The following is a 20,823-nucleotide window of genomic DNA, read 5'->3' as shown; positions in this document are numbered from 1 at the left end:
CAAACAGGGCTCCAGCCTGAAGCGTTGGTGATGTATCTTCACCTTTGCTACATAAAGGCACTGTTTGACCTGCTGAGTTTCTCCAGCATGTGTTTTGTTTTCTCACTTAACCACGGTGTCAACAGAAACTTGTGTTTTACCCCCATTCACTAAAGACCATATCTTTGAATGACACAATAGAAACTTTGCCCTTCTCACTTCCTCAAAAATGTATATTTTTAAAATCTTTCTGAAGTAAATAACAGCTGCTTCCTCTCTTATGATTCTATTTTGAGATTTTTTAAAAATATTGCTTCCTCCCTTACGATATACTTTCACATCTCTTCTGCTGAAAAGTGTTCAGATCTCTTTTGATAGAGTCTGCGAATTTCCTTGTGTTCATAGTCATACAGCATGGAACAGGCCCTTTGGCCCAATTTGACAAGGTCAACCAATTTGGGATTCTTGACTAGTTCAATTTCCCTGGATTTGTTCCATTTCCCTGGATTTGTTTCATATCCCTGGATTTGTTTCATATCCTCCTAAGCCATTTCCATCCATTTATCTGTTCAAATGTATTTTGTTTCAAAATATTTCAATTAGAAAACCTTAAAAGTAAAAAAATAATGTTCCTTTTGATGTTGAACACGTAGTAAGAATTCTGAATTGGAGACGCAGAAGCACTCTTCTAGAAATCTGAGCAAATAATTCAAAATAAAATGCATGCCAAATATAATGTAGGTATTAAAGTTTTTATAAGTTCTACAAATAAAAATTGTTAAAATAAAGGGCTGAGTAGGGTGTAAGGTAAGAGTAAGACTGCTTTTGAAGAACTGAGGGTATGTGTCCAAGGCCATTGATCTGGACACACAAGTTTTGGTCCCACCGAGGTAGCTGGAGAATTTAAATTCAAGTAATTAAATAACTCATTTGGGAGATTGTTCATGAATCTACCAGAACATTGCAATAATTTGTCTGTTTTTTTTTTAAATGTCCTTAAAAGAAGGAAATCTTGCTGTATTTGCCCATTGCAATATTGTTCCAGCCCGGATAATCTGCTGAAAAAACAACATTGTCGCTAGTGCGGACCCAGGGAGAGTGGGGAGTGGAGACAAAGGACCCTCCACAGGGTTCTATCAGTCTTATAATGACTCCACACGTACTTTAAGTGGCCAGTTAAAGGAGTCAACCATGTTTTATTTTAAAATCCTGTGACCACGGGTCCTGGTCCCAAGATGGGAATTCCTGTGCTGGTAGTGGGCTTGAGGGGTTGCAAAATCTGGGGAAGCAGAGGACTGGTTCAGGGCACCAGAAAATGGAGAATACAACCCCCCCCCCCCAGAAGGAGAAGCAGAAGAGACTACCCCATGGGACAAAGATCATGGCGGAGTAACAGTGAGGAGCTTAGCAGTTGTAGAACATACAAGTGGCAGGCAGTTGGCAACTCAAGGCAAGGAACCCACACAGACTGCGGGCTGCTGGTGACCTGCGGTCAAAGGAATTGCATCAGGCTGTGGACTGCTGGAGATTGGCTCGAGACTGGCTGAAGGGGTACCAGGTATTGAAAGTGGGTTGCCGAGGGCTCGAGGGGCTCCTGTGGGAACCTTGGTCACTGAAAGCTTCCTGATCATCAGAGCTTTAGATTTGGAGCTCCAAAGGTTTGCACTGAATTCTGTGTGACTGCAGAGGCTGCAGGAATGCTGGAAGTGAATCCACAGGCACACTCAGTACCTCTGAAGGGACTCTCTTTTGCTTCTCTTTCTTTGACTATAAAGGGTGTGGGCAATTTCTGCTGATGGCGAAACTTTGTCTGACTTACAGCAGACTAAATGTAATTTTGTATAACACTGGGCAATGAAGATTTTTCTTCCTGAATATTTTTGGGTATATTTTATGGATTTTGGGCTGCTGATCACGAAAATCACCTTAAAAATTTCCTACAATGGTACACCATTTTTTTGGTGATTTCCTGTCATATTTTGTCTATTAGTATATTGCTCACGAAGCAAGCTATTTTGGTCAGTGCAAGCATGCCTGGGTATAGATAAGTACATCGGCTATGCAAATGTTGTTTTAGGCCTGGGCATATTTAGTCAGGATAGATGCAGACAGATTATAAATGCAGTTCGCATATACATCCATTACATTGATATAGATTGAACACATGCTGATGCATATGTTCTTCAGGCATTTATTGACTTCAGGAAGATTTAAAACAGCAGAAATGTCTTGTCAATGTCTCAACAGTTGTGATACATTCTTTACATTTGTGGCGAGTATATGTTTAAGGCTCAAAGATAAAGCGTGACTACTTATTTAAAAAACCTGTGAGCTCTACTTTGGTTATAAAATTGGTGATGAAGACAAATGCTCGCATCTGTTGTGTAACATGTGCAGTCAACCTGAGAGCTTGGCTCAAAGATACTCGGAAGTCAATGTCATTTGCAATCCCAATGATATGGCAAGATCAAAAGGATCATGTGACAGACTGTTACTTCTGTCTGACTGCTGCTTCAGGCTTCTCTGCTAAAAAATAAGAAATCTATTGAATACCCAAATCTGCCTTCAGCCATGAGGTCAGTGCCGCATTACAACAGTTTGTTGGTTCCAAAGCCACTAGAGACGTAGAGCCTAGATAAGACAGATGAAGGTAGGCTTTTTCCATTGAGAGTAGGATAAATTGAAACAAGAAGTCATGAGTTAAGAATGAAGGGGAAAAAGTTTAGAAGTAACATAAGGGGGAGCTGCTTCACTCAGAGAGTGGTGGCTGTATGGGATGAGCTTCTGGGAGAAGTAGTGGCAGCAGGGTAAATTTTGTCATTTAAGGAAAAATTGGATAGGTATATGGATGTGAGGGGAATGGAGGGTTATGGGCAGGGTGCAATAGGTAGGATTAGAGGAGAGTACTTAGTTCAGTGCAGACTAGAAGGGCCGAGATGGCCTGTTTCCATGCTGCAATGGTTATGTGGTTAAGATCCCACAATTCACAAACTACTGATCCAGATGTTGAACTATTTAGGCCTGATTATCCTCATCTGATAACACAGCCAGAATTAAATGACCTAGTCAGGCATTTTGGTTGAACAAAAGCAGAACCAGACTACTTGGTTCAAGAGGACAAGCATAGGCTTTGCTGGCATCAGCAATGAAAATTTCTGTCTTCAAAAATTTGTGAAACTAATGAACAAGGAAAGTGATAGGTTTCACAAATTAAGACTGCAGCCATGAGGGTTTGCAGACTCTGGGGAAGCAGAGGATTGGTGCAGGGTACCAGAAAATGGGGAGAACACCCCGCATTTGAGAAGTAGAAGCAGAGGAGATGACGCACAGGATGGTGACATGGCAGCAGACCAATGAGAGGTTCTGCGGCTGAAGAACACACAGGCGGCAGGCTGTTGGCAACTCGAGGAACCTGCGTAGGCTGTGGGTGACTACAGTCGAGGGATTCACACCAGGCTGCAGACTGACTGAAGGGGTTCCAGGTATTGGAACTAGGATGCGAGAGGGTGCCGAGGGCACTGAAGGCTTCCTGATCATGTCAGAGGTTTGGATCTGGACCTCGGCCTGTTCATGAACTGAACTGGACTCTGTGGCTGCAAGGGCTGTGGCAGCACTGGAAGTGAATCCATGGATACTTGACTCTGAGTGGACTCTCTTTTTCTTCTCTTTCTCTGTCTGTAAGTGCTTCAGGCAATTTCTGGCAATGATGAATCTGTCTGCCTTATGGCAGATGAAAGCAAATTCAGTGTAATATTGCACAGATTTTATTACATGACAATAAAGGGATCTTGTATCTTGAATGTTCTCATTTTCTGCATTCTGCATTTTTCAAATTCATTTTCTGCATTCACATTTGGACTTCTTCCCTGCTGATCATGCAGTCGGTGACGAACATGGTGAAAGGTTTCACCAGGACATAACGACCATGGAAAAGCAGTATCAGGGCAACTGGAATCCATCAATGCTGGCCAACCATTGTTGGATACTGACACATGGGGCATCAGATGCTGAGTTTGAATGAAAATCAGCGGCAAAACATTTTTAGGTCAGTTTAACTAATATAATATATCAGCATCATTATGCGATTAAACATGCTAACTTCAATAAAATTTATTTTAATGTTTCTTCAACTTCCTACACACTACAGCAAATCTGAAATTATTTTTTGTGTTCAATTTGAAGTTATCTATCATAATTCCCATTAAAGCCATGATGCTACCGGAAGACAATGACTGAACAGAAGAAAAACAGCATTATGTTGCCTGGGATGGAGCTGTTCAGTTGGAAAAGGGGTTACACATAAAGGGACTGTTTAAGAAAATGGTTGAAATTGAGTGGTTGACAGCATTTAAGGAGTGTCTAGATGAGTATTTATTTCAGGTTATATAGAGGGCTATAGAGAAGACCTGGGAGATGAAATTTATTTGCAAGGTTGTTCATTGGTTGTTGTAATGAGTTAGACCGAATGGCCTGGACTTTGCTGTATGATTCCAAAACATATTTTGTATCACAGAAAGCATTAAAAATAGAGCCAAGTATTAGTATTGCATTTTTGAAGATATTTTCACTTGTGTTGAATGAATATAGGACTGGTGGAGAGTTTTACTTGCTACCCTAGCCATTGCACTCACTGCCTACCAGATTGCAGAGGAATTCATAGAAATCCACTCCTCAAATACAAAGTTTTTTCGCTGGAAGAAGTGGAGGACCAAGGAAATAATGAAAGATCTAAACCTATGCCACCCTCGATGGCCAGAGGTACAGAGATGCATGAATTTACTTCAGAAACTGATAGCTTAAATATTTGAAAAAATCTCTACTAATTTGTAGCAGAAAGGTTGTGTTGATTCCAGATACCCTGGTTGATTCTTGTTTGTTCAACCAAGCAGCTCGAGGAGACATCCCTCTATGTTTGATCTCTTAATACTCAATGATTTCAATTGATGTTGAAAATTGTTTTTTTCCCCACTGTAAATGACTTGAATCAGATGTCCATCTACAAGTGTCATGAATTGAAAAGAATGCAGGAAATTATAGGATTGGATTGATGTAAACACGTTTCAAATATTGTTTTTATCTAAATTTGTCCTGTGTGTCAGCAGATACCCTCATTGACCATTATTTTTGTATTTTTTACTTCTCTAAATTTCACTTTTGGAACATTATCGGTTACCAATTTTGTCCTTAATTCTAGATTTGAATGGATCTATTTATTGATAGACCTTTTGTTTTTTTAAATTTTATTTGATTGTTTGCATCATTAAAAAGGAAAAAAAGAATAAACCATTAATCAAATATCCATAGCCAATAATACAGAAAAGTACTTTTATATTTTTCCCCACCCAAAAGTAAGAAAAGAAACACCTACCATTTAATATATAATAATATTAGCCTATGCTAATATTATTAAAATTACTAATTAAGAGGAGTGGATAAGATCGAAAAGGTGGATGGAAAATTATCCATACCTGGTTTCCAAACACTATAAAGATTTTCAAGTCAATACGTAATTTTTTCCAAAGGAATACAATTTTGCATCTCATTATATGATCAATAATGACCTTTTGTCATTCTCCCCTTGCTAACAGGAGGAGGCATATCTTAAGAAGCAGCTGAGTGCACTGGATGACCTGCATCCCCAGTATTTCAATGATTTTTGGTAAAGATATTTACAAAAACTTTCTTCCAGTTGGACAAAATGCATGAGCTTGTCTTTAATGTATGCCTTATTTGTGGTCTGATAATAAGGGTCTGCTTCTGTTGTCTCATGGGCGAAAAAAACCTGAAAACAACAAAGGATGGTTCTTATTTTACTCTTTGTTCCAGGGAAGGGGTTGCTGGTGGTGTTGCAGTGGCTGTCATTGAGGGCAGAGACTTTGGAATATCTTCTGTACCTCTCTAAAGCTTCCGCAATAAAATGAGAGGACCAGAACTGAGATGTATTCCAAACATGGCTAAACCAGTGTTTCATGGAACCATGGATCTTGAACATAATCCATTAACTAATGAATGTCAGCCCACCATACATCTTCACCATCCTATCAACTTGCGTGACCAGCTTTAGGGATCCAACCAGTTGGGCCCCAAAATCCTTCTGTTTCTCCACACTGCTAAGAATCCTGCCATTCACCAAGCACACTGTGTTGAATGGGGTTGATTAGAGACTGTGGAGGAAGTGGCGTAAGGCAAACTATGAAAAGTTCCTGAATTAGACCAGATAAAAGTATTTGGTGCATTTATTAGCATTAAAAATGTAGATGTTCAGACAGAAGAGGAGATTGCACCTCTTGGTCTCACTATTTGCCAAGGATGAAGATGCAGATTTTGGTCCCAACTCATTTAGAGTTCTCCTCCAAGGATACTTGCTATTATTGTTGGGATAAGTAGAGGAAAAGCAGATGGAAACTCTTGAGAATGAGAAAAATAAGCGAAGTGGTGGATGGTTGGAACAAAATTGGTCCTCTTGAAGATCAGAGTGGTCATCTATGCATGGAGCCAAAAGAGATGGTGGAGATCTTAAATGAATTTTTGTACCTGTATTTACATGGGAGATGGACAGTCTAGAGAAGTGACACAAAACAGGAGTGAAGTCAAAGATCCAATACAGATTAATGAAGAGGAGGTGCTTCATGTCTTGAGGCAAAGAAAGATGGATAAATCTTCAGGGCCTGACCAGATATTCCCTTGGTCCTTGAGGGAGGCTCATGCAGAAAGTGTAGGGGCCCTAGCAGAAGTATTTAAAACCTCCTTAGCTATGAGTGAGGTGCCAAAGGATAGGAGAATAGCTAACAATGTTGAATTGTTTAAGAAAGGCTGGTGAGCCTAACATCAGCAGTGGGTAAGTTGTTGGAAGAAATACTAAAATATTGGATATATAAATACTTGGATAGACAGAGACTGATTAGTAATAGTGAATATGGCTTTGCACATGATAGAGCATGTCTAACTAATCTTGTGGAGTTTTTTGAGGTTACCAGGAAAGTTGATGAAGGTCATGGCAATAGCGATTGTCTATGGATTTAATAAGGCCATTTACAAGGTCCTACATAGAATGTTGGTCAAGAAGATTCAGTCCCTTGGCATCCAGGAGAAGGGCATGGAGGACATGCTTGTTAAGGAGGACATTACTGCTGTGAGGTGGCAGGATGGTCTGGAGGCTGTTTGGGTGTAATTGAGGGGTGAAAGAGGCTTGAGGGTAATAATTAATAGGGGTGTATTACAGACCACCAAATAGGCCAAGAAAATTAGAGGAACAAATTTGTAGGGAGATAACGTATATGTGTGAGAATCATAAGGTAGTGATCATGGGAGATTTTAACTTCCCTCACATTGATTGGGATACTCATACACTTAGAGGGCTGGATGGGCTAGAGTTCGTTAAATGTGTTCAAGATTGTTTTCTAAATCAATTAGTAGAAGAACTGACTCGGGACGGTGTAATACTAGATCTCCTGATAGGGAACGAGCTAGGTCAGGTATCAGACATTAATGTTGGAGAACAAATTGGGTCTAGTGATCATAACTCTGTTAGTTTTAGGGTAATTTTAGGGAAGAGCAAGGAGGGACCTAAAGTTGAGGTTCTGGATTGGAGAAGAGCAAATTTCGAAGGAATAAGAAGGGATTTGGGGAGTATTGAATGGGACAGGATATTTTCAGGTAAGGATGTAAATGAAAAATGGAGGATATTCAAAAAAGAAATTTTGAGGGTACAGAGTAGATATGTCCCAGTGAGGATGAAAGGAAAGGCAGGAAGTCATAGGGAGGCTTGGTTTTCGAGGAATATTGGAAATTTGGTTTGGAGAAAAAGGGAGGTGTACAAGAGCTTTAAAGAGCAGGGAGCTGAGAATTTGAAGGAGGACTACAAGGAGTGTAGAAGGAATCTTAACAAAGAAATTAGAAAGGCCAAAAAAAGGTACGAAGAGGCTTTGGCAGACAGAGTAAAAATAAATCCAAAGGGTTTCTATAGGTACATTAAAAGTAAAAGATTAATGAGGGATAAAATTGGACCCCTTTAGATAGCAAGGGTAGGCTGAGTGAGAAGTCAGAGGAAATGGGGGAAATTTTGAATTATTTCTTTGCCTCAGTATTCACTAGGGAAAAAAATATTGAACCAGTTGAAGTAAAGAAAAATAGTGGGGAGGTCATGAAGCATATAAGGATAACCGAGGAGGTAGTGATGGCTGTGTTGAAAAAGATAAAGGTGGATAAATCTCCGGGACTGGACAAAATATTCCCAAGGACACTCAGGGAGGCTTGTGGACAGATAGTGGGGCCATTAACAGAGATATTTAGGATGTCACTAGCCACGGGGGTAGTGCCAATGGATTGGAGGTTTGCGCATGTGGTTCCGCTGTTTAAGAATGGGTCCAAATGTAAACCTGGGAATTATAGGCCCGTGAGTCTGACGTCTGTGGTGGGCAAGTTGATGGAAAGTGTTCTGAGGGATGGTATTTACATATATTTGGAGATACAGGGATTGAAAGGGAGTAATCAGCATGGTTTTGTCAGGGGTAGATCATGCTTGACAAACCTGATTGAGTTTTTCGAGGGGGTTACAAAAAAGGTTGATGAAGGGAAAGCTGTGGATGTTGTCTATTTAGACTTTAGTAAAGCTTTTGACAAAGTTCCCCACAGGAGGTTAGGAAAAAAGGTGGAGGCATTAGGTATAAATAAGGAGGTAGTGAAATGGATTCAGCAATGGTTGGATGGGAAGTGTCAGAGAGTAGTGGTAGAAAATTGTTTGTCCAATTGGAGGCCGGTGACTAGTGGAGTTCCTCAGGGATCGGTCCTGGGTCCACTATTGTTTGTTATATATATTAACAATCTGGAAGTAGGGGTGGAGAATTGGATAAGCAAGTTTGCGGATGATACAAAGATTGGTGGTATGGACAGTGAGGAAGATTACCGTAGATTAAATGGTGATTTAGGAAGGCTGGAGGTGTGGGCTGAGAAATGGCTGATGGAATTTAATACAGATCAGTGTGAGGTGTTACATTTTCGAAAGGCAAATCTAAATAGGTCATATGCATTAAATGGTAGGCTATTGAAATGTGCAGAGCAACAAAGGGATTTAGGAGTGATGGTAAATAGTACCCTCAAGGCTGATGCTTAGGAGGATGGTGTGGTGAAGAAGGCATTTGTAATGTTGGCCTTCATAAATCAGAGTATTGAATTCAAGAGTAGGGAGGTTATGATGAAATTGTACAAGGCATTGGTGAGGCCAAATTTGGAGTACTGTGTACAGTTTTGGTCACCAAATTATAGGAAAGATATAAACAAAATAGAGAGAGTGCAGAGAAGGTTCACAAGAATGTTGACAGGATTTCAAGGTTTGAGTTACAGGGAAAAGTTGTGCAGACTAGGGCTTTTTTTCTCTGGAGTGTAGAAGATTGAGAGGGGACTTGATAGAGGTGTTTAAGATTTTAAAAGGGACAGACAGAGTTAATGTGCATAGGCTTTTTCAATTAAGAGTGGGGGAGATTCAAACTAGAGGGCATGGTTTAAGATTGAAGGGGGAAAATTATAAGGGGAACATGAGGGGAAATTTCTTTACGCAAAGGGTGGTAGGGATGCGGAATGAGCTTCCGGCAGATGTGGTTGAGGCGGGATCATTGGTTACATTTAAGGATAGACTGGATAGTTACATGGAGAGGAGAGGACTGGAGGGGTCTGGACCGGGTGCTGGTCAGTGGGACTAGGAGGGTGGGGATTTGTTACAGCATGGACTAGTAGGGCCTAACTGGCCTGTTCTGTGCTGTAAGTGGTTATATGGTTATATGATGGTGAATTCAGGTGGAGGTACAGTGGAGGCATTTTAGATATCAGAGAATGCTTAAGGGTTTATAAATTATCATGATTGAAAGATCTATTTCAGATTTTAGTAAATCAGATAGGAATAGGACATGGTTGGGGACTACAGAAATGTTGATGAACAAGAATCTTGGGTTTCAAGTTCATACTTCCCTGAAAGTGGTAAGAAGGGCATATGGCACGCCTGCCTTAATAGGTCCAGGGCATAGAATATAAAAGCTGTTAAGTGGCAACTTTTGAAAACGCCAGTAAGTGTTGTGTGTATTTCTGGTCGTCACACTATAGGAAGAGTGTAGTTGTACTGGAGAGGGTGCAGAGCAGATTCATCAGGATGGTGGCCTAGATTAAAGGACTTTTGTTATAGAGAAACCAGCTGGATTTGTTTTCCCTGGAATGAAGGGGGCTGTGGCCCGATACCTGGTCATTTTATATGACAATATAAAATTATAAAGCAGCACAGATATTTTAATGGAAAATTGCCACTTTATTTTTCACTATTTTTGGTATTTTGTTTAACTAAATACGTGGAAAAACCTAAACCTGCAAATGCTGAACTCTGTCTACTGTGGTTGACATTGCATTGCTTTCCACAAATAGAAAGGAGTGATTGCTAGCCACCCTGATATGCCCTGCTTCATCATTCTCCAGAGGTTGTCAGAATCGTTCTCCTATGATGAGGCTGTCAGATATAAGAAGGCATAGGCTTAAAATGAGCAGAAGGTGTTTTAAAGGGGATCTTGGGAATTTTTCTTTTTTAACACACAGTGTAGTTGATATCTGAAACCTGGCGCCAGAGAAGGTGGTAGAATTTGGTACAATCACTACACTTGTAAGTCATTGAAGGATACAGACCCAGAGGAGGCAAATGGGATTCATGGAGAGCTTTGGATGTGTGCAAATGATATGCAATAAATGTCCTGATAGTACACACAAAACTGTGCAGCACAAACATGACCAGCAGTCAACACACTAGGCCAATTCTTAATCCATGGGTTAAGCTAGTTTCCACGTTGCTTAAAGAAGCATGATGTTATCCAGCCTTCTGCTGTGCATCCAAAGCATTCATTGTCACCAGTTTGAGGCTCCTTTGCTCACGCTTACTCCCATCCCACCACTTCTTCCCTACCTGACCCCAACCTCCAATCTTTCCTTCAACCTACCCTAACTCTGGTCCAATCTACTCGTTGCACCTGAAACAGATTTTCTCAACACTCCTCTGTTACCTATGATAAATAACACCTCTGCACCTGGCCCCAATTCTTTCTATTCCGAATTCTCCCCTGCGATTTGAGCAAAAGTAGATAAATACTTGTTAAACAACTGTGAAGAATGGTTGCCATGGCTATATGGTGATCATTCTTGCTCTTATTACATAGTGGAGGAGATTTGAGACAAAGTGTCCTCCTCCTCCTCCTTGTAATCCATATGACTCAAATTATTTTGGAAGACCAACCTAAACTTCATCTGGGGTTTTAATTAACATCACTAACATGACTGTTCCAATTTTGTTCCAGGAACTTGTTTGATTGGATGGTGTATCTATTGCTTTTTGCCCTGATTGGAATTTACATAGCTGATCTGTCAATGGTCAGTGAAACCATTCACACGACCCATATTCGATTATGTGCAGTGACTACCATATTCCTTTGGTTACGAGTCATGAAACATGTACGAGCAATCAGGTACGGAACTCTCTTGCTTGTGACATCAAAATCTGTAGACTTTTCCTCTCGTCCCTTCATTCTAAACCAATCATTTGAACATGCAAAAGAGAATGTGGGTGAAATTTTTATGTCGTGGTTTCTTCTGCATCCCATTAGTCTTATTAAAAACCTGAGCCCAGCATTAATGTTCAGCTGCTCAAAATTGGGAATGAATTTTGCCAATTTTAAGTTATTCTCAAAATATTTGCATGGCATTAATTTACAGACTGAGGCACTAATATGAGAAAGTTTTGCCTAATTTCTTTCTGCTCTATGCCCTTTCATAAAAGTGTGTGTGTACTAGCTGAAAAAAATTTGGGCTCAATATATTGTGAGTCTTGAGCTTCTTCAACTGCTACTATTAAGTTAAAGGATAATAAGCATTCAAGAATCTTGTCATCATCATGGATAAAGGTCGCCACTGAATGGAACTTAATGTTCCACCTAAAATAATCACTTCCTCTGTGATCCAGTGCATCATGTACAAAATGCACTGTGTTTAATTGTTTGGGCTACTCGGATGTGCACACTTCCATCAACGAAGTCCAAGATAACTGGCAAAAGGAAATGGTACTTATTGGAAGTTCTCTTCCACATCACTTATTGTCCTATTTCGGAAATGTTTCATCATTGTGTCTAAATCCTGGAACTCCCTACCTACAGTATTGTGGAGGTATCTTCAATAAAAAGAACTTCAGTAAAAAGAGCCCACATGAACTTGAGTTGCTGTGCAATTGTCAACTATAGAAGCAGATGCACATTAAAAGATGCAATACCAACAACCAGAGGGCAGAGTGAAAAAGAGGCAAACAGATTATAAAAGTAGAGGTGAGGAGGGTTGATTTCATCACAGGTGAATGAGGACCCATTTATTGTAAGTGCTGTTCTAGTAACTGAGCAAAATGAGGAGGCAAATGTTGAGAGATGGGTACAACAAATTGGATGTGCAGAAACGGAAAACTTTGGTCAGAGAGGAGAGGAATGTGGAGAAGACCATTTAGCTCCACCATTGTTCTAGTAATAACTGATCATGGTTCAACACCACTTTCTGGCATTATCCCATGCCCTTTGGTTCTCTTGGGAACCAGAAACCTTTAAATCGTTATTCTGAATGAACAAGGACTGAGCCTATTCAGCCTTTCAGAATAGAGAATTCCAAGATCACCACCCTCTGTGAGAATTTCCCTATATCTCAGTCCTTTAAAAAAAAAACCTCTCGGCCAGACTCTTAATCTGGGCAAATAACTTCCCAGCATCCAGCCTGTTGAGTTCTGTAATAATTTAATAAGTTTCAATGAGCTTTCTTCTTGTTCTTAAATTCCAGAGAACATGGGCCTTCTCCAATCTCTCTTTACATGGCCAACACAGCATCCTTGGAAAAAATCAAGTCCATCTTTATTGTATTCTAAGTCTTTTTTTTAAAGTAAGGAAACCAAAATTATACACACGACATAGTTTCACCAAGGTCCTTTGTAATTGCAAATGAAAACAGAACTTGCCGGAAATACTATAGGCATCTGTGGAATGAGAAAAACTAAATCTGGAGTTAATATTTCAGTCAGTGACTTGTCATCATAGCTTTCTTGTTGCATCATCACACCTTATCATCTCACAATAAAGGCCAATCTACCATTTGCCTTTCCAGTAACTTGATGAAAGACCATTTTGTGAGGGGGAAATCTGTGGAAGGTGTAGTAAACCTTTAGCAAGATAAGGTGAATAAATATTTCTGTGGTAAGATATCCTGTGTTTTAATGTGTACTGCAATTAGCAGTGAGGCGTTAGTTTGGCGGGCAGCAGCCTCCTTTGAAGAAGACCGCAGAGCCCACCTCACTGACAAAAGGCAAAGGAGGAAAAACCCAACACCCAACCCCAACCAACCAATTTTCCCTTGCAACCGCTGCAATCGTGTCTGCCTGTCCCGCATCGGACTGGTCAGCCACAAACGAGCCTGCAGCTGACGTGGACTTTTTACCCCCTCCATAAATCTTCGTCCGCGAAGCCAAGCCAAAGAAGAAGAAAAAGAATTAGCAGTAAAAGTTTATTGTAGGAAGTATTAATCTAGCTTCCCTTGAATATAATCACTTTAAGTTTCAGATCTTTAATATCCTGATGGATTTGTTATTAACGCTTTATCCATGTCGTGCCATAAGTTGAAAAGTGTTGACCACATCTGCTCCTCCTTTTGAAAAATATTAGGCCACCTCTGATCTTGAGAGAAAAGCATGTCCAAACTTTTTGTTAAATACATCTTATAATTTCTCGTGTCAATCCTCGGGCTCTACTTTGTTCAATATCTCTGTATCCTTATACTTGGATAGATGGCAATTCTGGTGGAAGTGAGTTCCATATAAAGTTTGAGATGTTTGATGTTACTCTGATTTTCAATTATATTCTTCCAAAAATATTTATTTATGATCTATTCATTAGTTTTGTTACATTCAATGTTACGTGTATATCTATTATAGTTCCTTTTGCTCCTCTATGACACGATTTATGGCCTAAAAAAACAGACACCTCATATTTATGCTTATTTCTTGTCTGTCATTGTTAATTTTTTGGTGCAGGTCCCTTGGACCCTTTATTGTGATGCTTGGGAAAATCATTGTGGATCTCCTGAAGTTCCTTTTTCTTTATGGAGAGTTTTACATTCCTTTTGCATGTTCGTTTTGGATAATCTTTGGTGGTAAGTCTTGTGTTTGACTACATACAAGTTGAAAGAAGTTGCATTTTATCATTTAGTTGCAATGTGGGATGAAAATAAGTCTTTTAAACTAACAACATATATTTCTTAAAATATTTGGAGGCATACATTAAGTTACAAAAGGGCGGGAGTGCAAAACAAATATTTTGTTTGACTGGTTTCATTAGAGGATTTATTAACATTTATTCCCTTTTTTTTGTTAAAGGGGAATTCCAACCCTACCACCTGAACACTGAAACCTACAATTGCTATTAATTATTATAGAATCATGACAAACCTGTGTCTATACTTCAAAGCATAGGAAAACAAGAATATATCAAAAAAATAGATGTAAAGGGAGAGGTGGTTGAAGTGGGTATGGGAGATGAGAAGGGATGATATGGGAGAGAAGTAATGGTTCAGTGTATTTCTGCCATGTGGCTTGAGAGTTCCAGCATTTTCACATCCCACCCTCACATTTGCTCTTTGGAAGTTGGTGTGGGTCCAGTACGTATCCTGCATAGATTTAAGTGTACTGAAGGGAGTAGCTAGCAATCTTGGGGATGCAATGTGAAGCTCCTTTGGACCTTAAGCATTTCAGTTTGCTTTGTTCCTACAAGGCCTTTAATTGTGCCTCAGTTTTTTTTGTTGGAGCTAGTTCAATATTCTGGGCCTGAATCAGAGAGGATACTCCATTGCTATATTCAAATAGGAACAAAAATACAACCATATAAATGATGTGACCAGAACTGGTAACATTGGCAGCTTCCACTTTGGAACCTACAACATGAGGGGTATCGTCATAGGGTGGACAGCCAGCATCTTTTTTCCAGGGTAACAGTCACAAATATCAGAGGGCATCTGTTTTTGGTGAGTGGAGGAAAGTTAAGTCAGAGGCAAGTTTTTTTTTAAACATGGTCGTTGGAATGCATTTCTGGATGCGATGGTGTAAGCTGATACAATAGGAACATTTAAAAGGCTTAGATAGACACGTGGATGTAAGAAAAAATAGGTTATGGTTGTGAGATAGGGAAGGATTAGATTGTTATGGAGTAGGTTTACACAGGTCAATGCAACATTATGGGCCAAAGGGCCTTCATGATTCTGTAATGTTCTATCTTTAACTGTTCACGTGCCAGTGTAATGGGACCATGAGAACTTAATCCCATCAGCGAATTACCTCAGAAGACCTAAATAATTGGCGACAGTATTTTCTGATACACAAGATTTTTATTTCTCTCTCATTGTCTTGTTTACAGGCCTTGTACCAAATATGTCAACTATACCCCAGATGCTCTTCACTGTCTTTCGAATTACATTAGTTGATGATTATGGATTTGAAGACATGTATGCAAGAGACCCAGTAATGGCATACTTGCTCTGTGGAACATTTCTCGGGGTGTCAAGCATTCTTTGTATCAATCTTCTTATCGCATTACTTTCAGATACCTTCCAAAGGTATATATCAAATATTGTGACAACTCTTGGTAGTTTAAATGATGATACATGCTCTTGAGGTACTATCAGAGAATATGGAACATAGGTGCAAAAGTAGAAGTACAATATATCTTTGCATCTACAGGGTAGAAGAGGTAATCTTCTTGATCAAATGTGTACTTTTGATCATAATAATTTTGTCATATATAGCACATGGGAATAGATCACACCAAGTGTGCAAACTCCTATCAACACAATGAGTCACAGTGAAATAACTCTTTAATGACCAAGGTTTAGAAAAGTATAATGGATGAAATAAAATTCTCAATAAATGTGATAGAAAAAAAGTAATGCTTTCCAATTTGCTCAGCTATGGATGTCATGTGTCAAAATTATATACAACAGGTAGGTATCTTGATGGGTCCAACCCAATTCTTTGTCATTGCTCATCAGCTAATAGTGATATGCAGGGGGAGTTCCCCTCTTCTTCTTCTTGCTCTCTTTTTTTTTCCACCCCTTGATATGCTTGACATAAGTCCTTCCTATTTTAGTCTCAAGCCCCCTGCCAGTGGTTTTCCCCCCTCTACTTAACTCTCCCACCTTCTGTCCAATACCCTATTATCGTTTAACCCTCAAAGATACAATACAGAAAGGATGCCTGGTATTTGGGATTTCTAGGCATGCAGAGGTGAACTGTCACTTGTGAAAGATCTAGTCTTCAAAGGGAACAGGTTTGTGATTCCAGTGTTGCTACACAAGGAAATGCTCCAGAAGATACAAGAAGGTCATGTTGGTGAGGAAAAATGCAAACATCGACCTCGAAAGGTGATGTACTGGCCAAGAATGAACCAAGACATAAGCCAGACCACTGCTTCATGCAAAATATGCCTTGCCTATAAACCAAAGCAGCAAGCAGAACAACTTACACTTATACCCTGTACCAGACAGGGTGTACTTCAAAGTTGGAGTAGATTTGTTTGACTGTAATAGGAAAAGTCATATAGCAGTATAGACTATTTTTCCAATTACCCAGAGGTAACAACACTGTAGTCTTGCAAAGCAGTTATCACTTTCTTGAAAAGTGTGTTTGTGAGGCTTGGAGTTCCTTGTGAAGTTGTATCAGACAATGATCCACAATTTTCAAGCAGTGAATTTGAGTCCTTTGCCAATACTTGGTTTCAGCATATAACTACAAGTCCATATCACCCAAAGTCTAATGGCCTAGCAGAGAGTTCTGTGAAGGTGGTGAAGAGCCTATGAAGAAAGCGCATATTGGCTTAGAGGATTTCCACAGAAGTCTAATGATTTACAGAAGTACACCACTACAGAATGGCCTTTCTCCAGCCCAAATGCTGATGGGTCGACACATACGGACCAACCTCTCAATGCTTGAACATCTGTTGACGCCCAAAGGAGCACACAAGGTCACAAAGGCTAAAATGGAAGAGAAAATGAAACAGAAACAGTATCGTGATAAGACTGCGAAAAGTCTACCAGTCCTGAAGCCTGGAGTTCCAGTGTGAATCTGAGATCATAATTCTGGCACATGGGTCTTGCTAGGATATATGCAAGAGGAAATAGATCCACATTCCTACCAGATCCAGGCAGAGGGAGGGGCAGCTCTGAGAAGGAACCGTGTGGATATACAACCACAAGCTCCAACCCATAGTCATGACCCATCACCTGTCAGTATGCAAAAAGGTCCAGCAGAGAAAGAAAAGGAACACAGAAAGATACTAAGTCTAATGCAGCAAATGCATGTAGAATGTCAGTGGAAACACATAGCAGAACAAAAAAAAAACCTGTTAAACCACCTCAGAGACTGATTGAAAGCTGCTGAGTGGAAAGAGACTGGCCACAATATGCAGATACTTTTGTTATGCAGACATAGCATTGAGTTGGTGTTTTTGATTTTTTTTAAATGGGAAAGATGTGTTATTGCGTGTGTAATAAGAACTACATTTCCCAGCATGCAATGCACTCAGTTGGGCAGAAACCGGAAAGGATATATCAAGGAAAATAGTCAGTTAAATGTTAAACCCACATAAAGTTGTTCTTCTTGAAACAGGGAAGCAATAATAGAAATAACACTGATATTTAAATTAAACCAAGAATTAACCGTAGAAAGCTGGTTCTAATTTGTCATACAATATTAAATCCACCAAATAATTTACCACTAACTGCCAATGTCTTGCAAAAATGTCCTTGTGTAGATTGACTGTGAAACGATTTGAATCTGGGTTGAAGGTTTTAAGAACAAGTGGTTAAATTATGAATGTCTGTTCTTCTGAGGTATTTTATTTTTTTTTAATATTTTATTTATTCAGCATTTTTTTTTATTTTTTATTTTTCACACTATAAACCATATTGACCAAGATACATACAGACATTTTTCTCTTCAATATATACAGTGTCATTTTCTCCCCTTTTCCCCCCTCCTTTCTCTCCCTCCCTCTCCCCCCTTCCCATTTATTCAAAGTTCAATCTATAAGATACATTAAATCCGTTAAACAATGTCGTCACTTAATAAAATAAACAAGAAATTTTTATCTTTTACTTTTATATACTGAGTCAGTTCATTTCGTTGTCTTCTCCTGTCATTTTAGGTGGTGGAGGTTCATGGTAGGATTTCTCTATTGTATTTCATGTATAGTTCCCATATTTGTTCGAATATTGTGATATTATTTTTTAAATTATACGTTATTTTTTCTAATGGAATACATTCATTTATTTCTATGTACTATTGTTGTATTCTCAAGTTGTCTTCTAATTTCTAGGTTGACATCATACATTTTTTTGCTACAGCTAGGGCTATCACAATAAATCTTTTTTGTGCTCCATCCAAATAGAGTCCAAATTCTTTATTTCTTATATTACTTAGAAGGAAAAATCTCTGGGTTTTTTGGTATATTGCTTTTTGTGATTTTATTTAATATCTGGTTTAGATTTTCCCAAAATTTTTCCACTTTCTCACATGCCCAAATTGCATGTATTGTTGTTTCCGTTTCCTTTTTACAGCGAAAACATCCGTCTGATACTGTTGGGTCCCATTTATTTAACTTTTGGGGTGTGATGTATAGCCTGTGTAACTAATTATATTGTATCATGCATAACCTCATGTTTATTGTATTTCTCATAGTTCTGGAGCATAGCTTTTCCCATGTTTCATTCTTTATCTTTATGTTTAGATCTTGTTCCCATTTTTGTTTAGGTTTACAGTTTGTTTCCTCGTTCTCCTTCTCTTGCAGTTTGATGTACATGTTTGTTATAAATCTTTTAATTATCATTGTGTCTGTAATCACACATTCAAAATTGCTTCCTTCTGGTAACCTCAGACTGTTTCCCAATTTGTCCTTCAAGTAGGTTTTCAGTTGGTGGTATGCAAACCTTGTATCATGAGTTATATTATATTTGTCCTTCATTTGTTCAAAAGATAATAATTTATTTCCCGAAAAACAATTTTCTATTCTTTTGATCCCTTTTCTCTCCCATTCTCTGAAGGAAAGGTTATTTATTGTGAAAGGGCTTCGTTGATTTTCTGTCAATATTAATTTTGGTAGTTGATAATTTATTTTATTCCTTTCTTCGTGAATCTTCTTCCAAATGTTGAGCAGGTGGTGCAATACTGGTGAATTCCTACGTTGCACCAATTTTTCATCCCACTTATAGAGTATATGATCAGGTATCTTCTCCCCTATTTTATCTAGCTCTAATCTGGTCCAATCTGGTTTTTCCCTTGTTTGATAAAAATCTGATAGGTATCTTAATTGTGCTGCTCTATAATAATTCTTAAAGTTTGGTAGTTGCAAGCCTCCTTATTTGTACCATTCTGTTAATTTATCTAATGCTATCCTTGGTTTCCCCCTTTTCCATAAGAATTTCCTTATTATTTTCTTTAGCTCCTTGAAGAATTTCTCTGTTAGGTGAATTGGTAATGATTGAAATAGGTATTGTATCCTTGGGAAGATGTTCATTTTAATACAGTTTATCCTTCCTATCAGTGTTAGTGGTAAGTCTTTCCAGTGCTCTATGTTGTCTTGTAATTTTTTCATTAATGGCTGATAATTTAGTTTATATAGATGGCCGAGATTATTATTTAGTTGTGTACCTAGGTATCGAATTGCTTGTGTTTGCCATCTAAATGGTGATTCTTCCTTAAACTTTGTGAAATCACATTATTCATTGGCATTGCTTCACTTTTATTTGCGTTGATCTTGTACCCCGATACTTCTCCATATTCCTTCAATTTCTTATGTAATTCTTTTATTGATATTTCTGGTTCTGTTAAGTATATTATAACGTCATCTGCAAATAGACTGATTTTATATTCCTTCTCTTTTAATTTTATCCCTCGTATTTTATTTTCTGTTCTTATCAGTTCTACTAGTGGATCTATAGCTAACGTGAATAGTGAGGGAGATAGTGGACATCCCTGCCTTGTTGATCTGCTTAATTTAAATTGGTTTGATATATATCCATTTACTGTCACTTTTGCCAATGGTCCCTTATATAATGCTTTAATCCAATTAATATATTTCTCTGGTAGGTTGAATTTTTGTAGTACTTTGAATAAATAATTCCATTCTACTCTGTCAAAGGCTTTCTCTGTGTCTAAAGCAACTGCTACTGTTGGAGTTTTGTTTCCTTGGACTGCATGGATTAAGTTAATGAATTTACAGATATTGTCTGTTGTTCGTCTTTTAATAAATCAGTTTGGTCTAGTTTTACTATTTTTGGTACACAGTCGGCCAATCTGTTTGCTAATAGTTTAGCTATTATCTTATAATCTGTGTTAAGTAGAGATATTGGTCTAAACGATGCTGGTGTTAGTGGATCTTACCCCGTCTTTGGTATTACTGTAATTATTGCTGTTTTGCATGAATCTGGTATGTTTTGTGTTTTTTCAATCTGGTTCATTACTTCCAGGAGAGGAGGAATTAATAAGTCTTTGAATGTTTTATAGAATTCTATTGGGAGTTCATCCTCTCCCGGTGTTTTATTGTTCGGTAGTTTCTTTTAATATCTCCTGTATTTCTTCTATTTCAAATGGTTTTATTAATTTATTTTGCTCCTCTGTAATTTCAGTAGTTCAATTTTAGTTAGAAATTCATCTATTTTGTCTTCTTTCCCTTTGTTTTCAGTTTGATATAGTTGTTCATAGAATTCCCTGAAGTATTCGTGATCTCCATTGGGTTATATGTAATTTGTTTG

At 38.6% G+C, this 20,823-nt stretch overlaps 1 protein-coding gene across 1 annotated transcript in view; it reads left to right on the top strand.

Moving 5' to 3' along the window:
- LOC138752677 (transient receptor potential cation channel subfamily A member 1-like) overlaps nucleotides 1-20,823 on the top strand; it is a 110,145-nt gene that overhangs the window by 62,060 nt on the left and 27,262 nt on the right. The window contains exons 12-16 of the mRNA XM_069915404.1: nucleotides 4,567-4,737; nucleotides 5,568-5,638; nucleotides 11,304-11,471; nucleotides 14,060-14,178; nucleotides 15,435-15,633. Of these exons, the coding sequence (XP_069771505.1) occupies nucleotides 4,567-4,737; nucleotides 5,568-5,638; nucleotides 11,304-11,471; nucleotides 14,060-14,178; nucleotides 15,435-15,633 (728 nt within the window). The remainder of the gene's footprint in view (nucleotides 1-4,566; nucleotides 4,738-5,567; nucleotides 5,639-11,303; nucleotides 11,472-14,059; nucleotides 14,179-15,434; nucleotides 15,634-20,823) is intronic.

Source organism: Narcine bancroftii, chromosome 2, assembly GCF_036971445.1.
Source record: "Narcine bancroftii isolate sNarBan1 chromosome 2, sNarBan1.hap1, whole genome shotgun sequence".
Taxonomy (NCBI): Eukaryota; Metazoa; Chordata; class Chondrichthyes; order Torpediniformes; family Narcinidae; genus Narcine; species Narcine bancroftii.
This window is presented reverse-complemented; position numbering and strand designations above follow the sequence as displayed.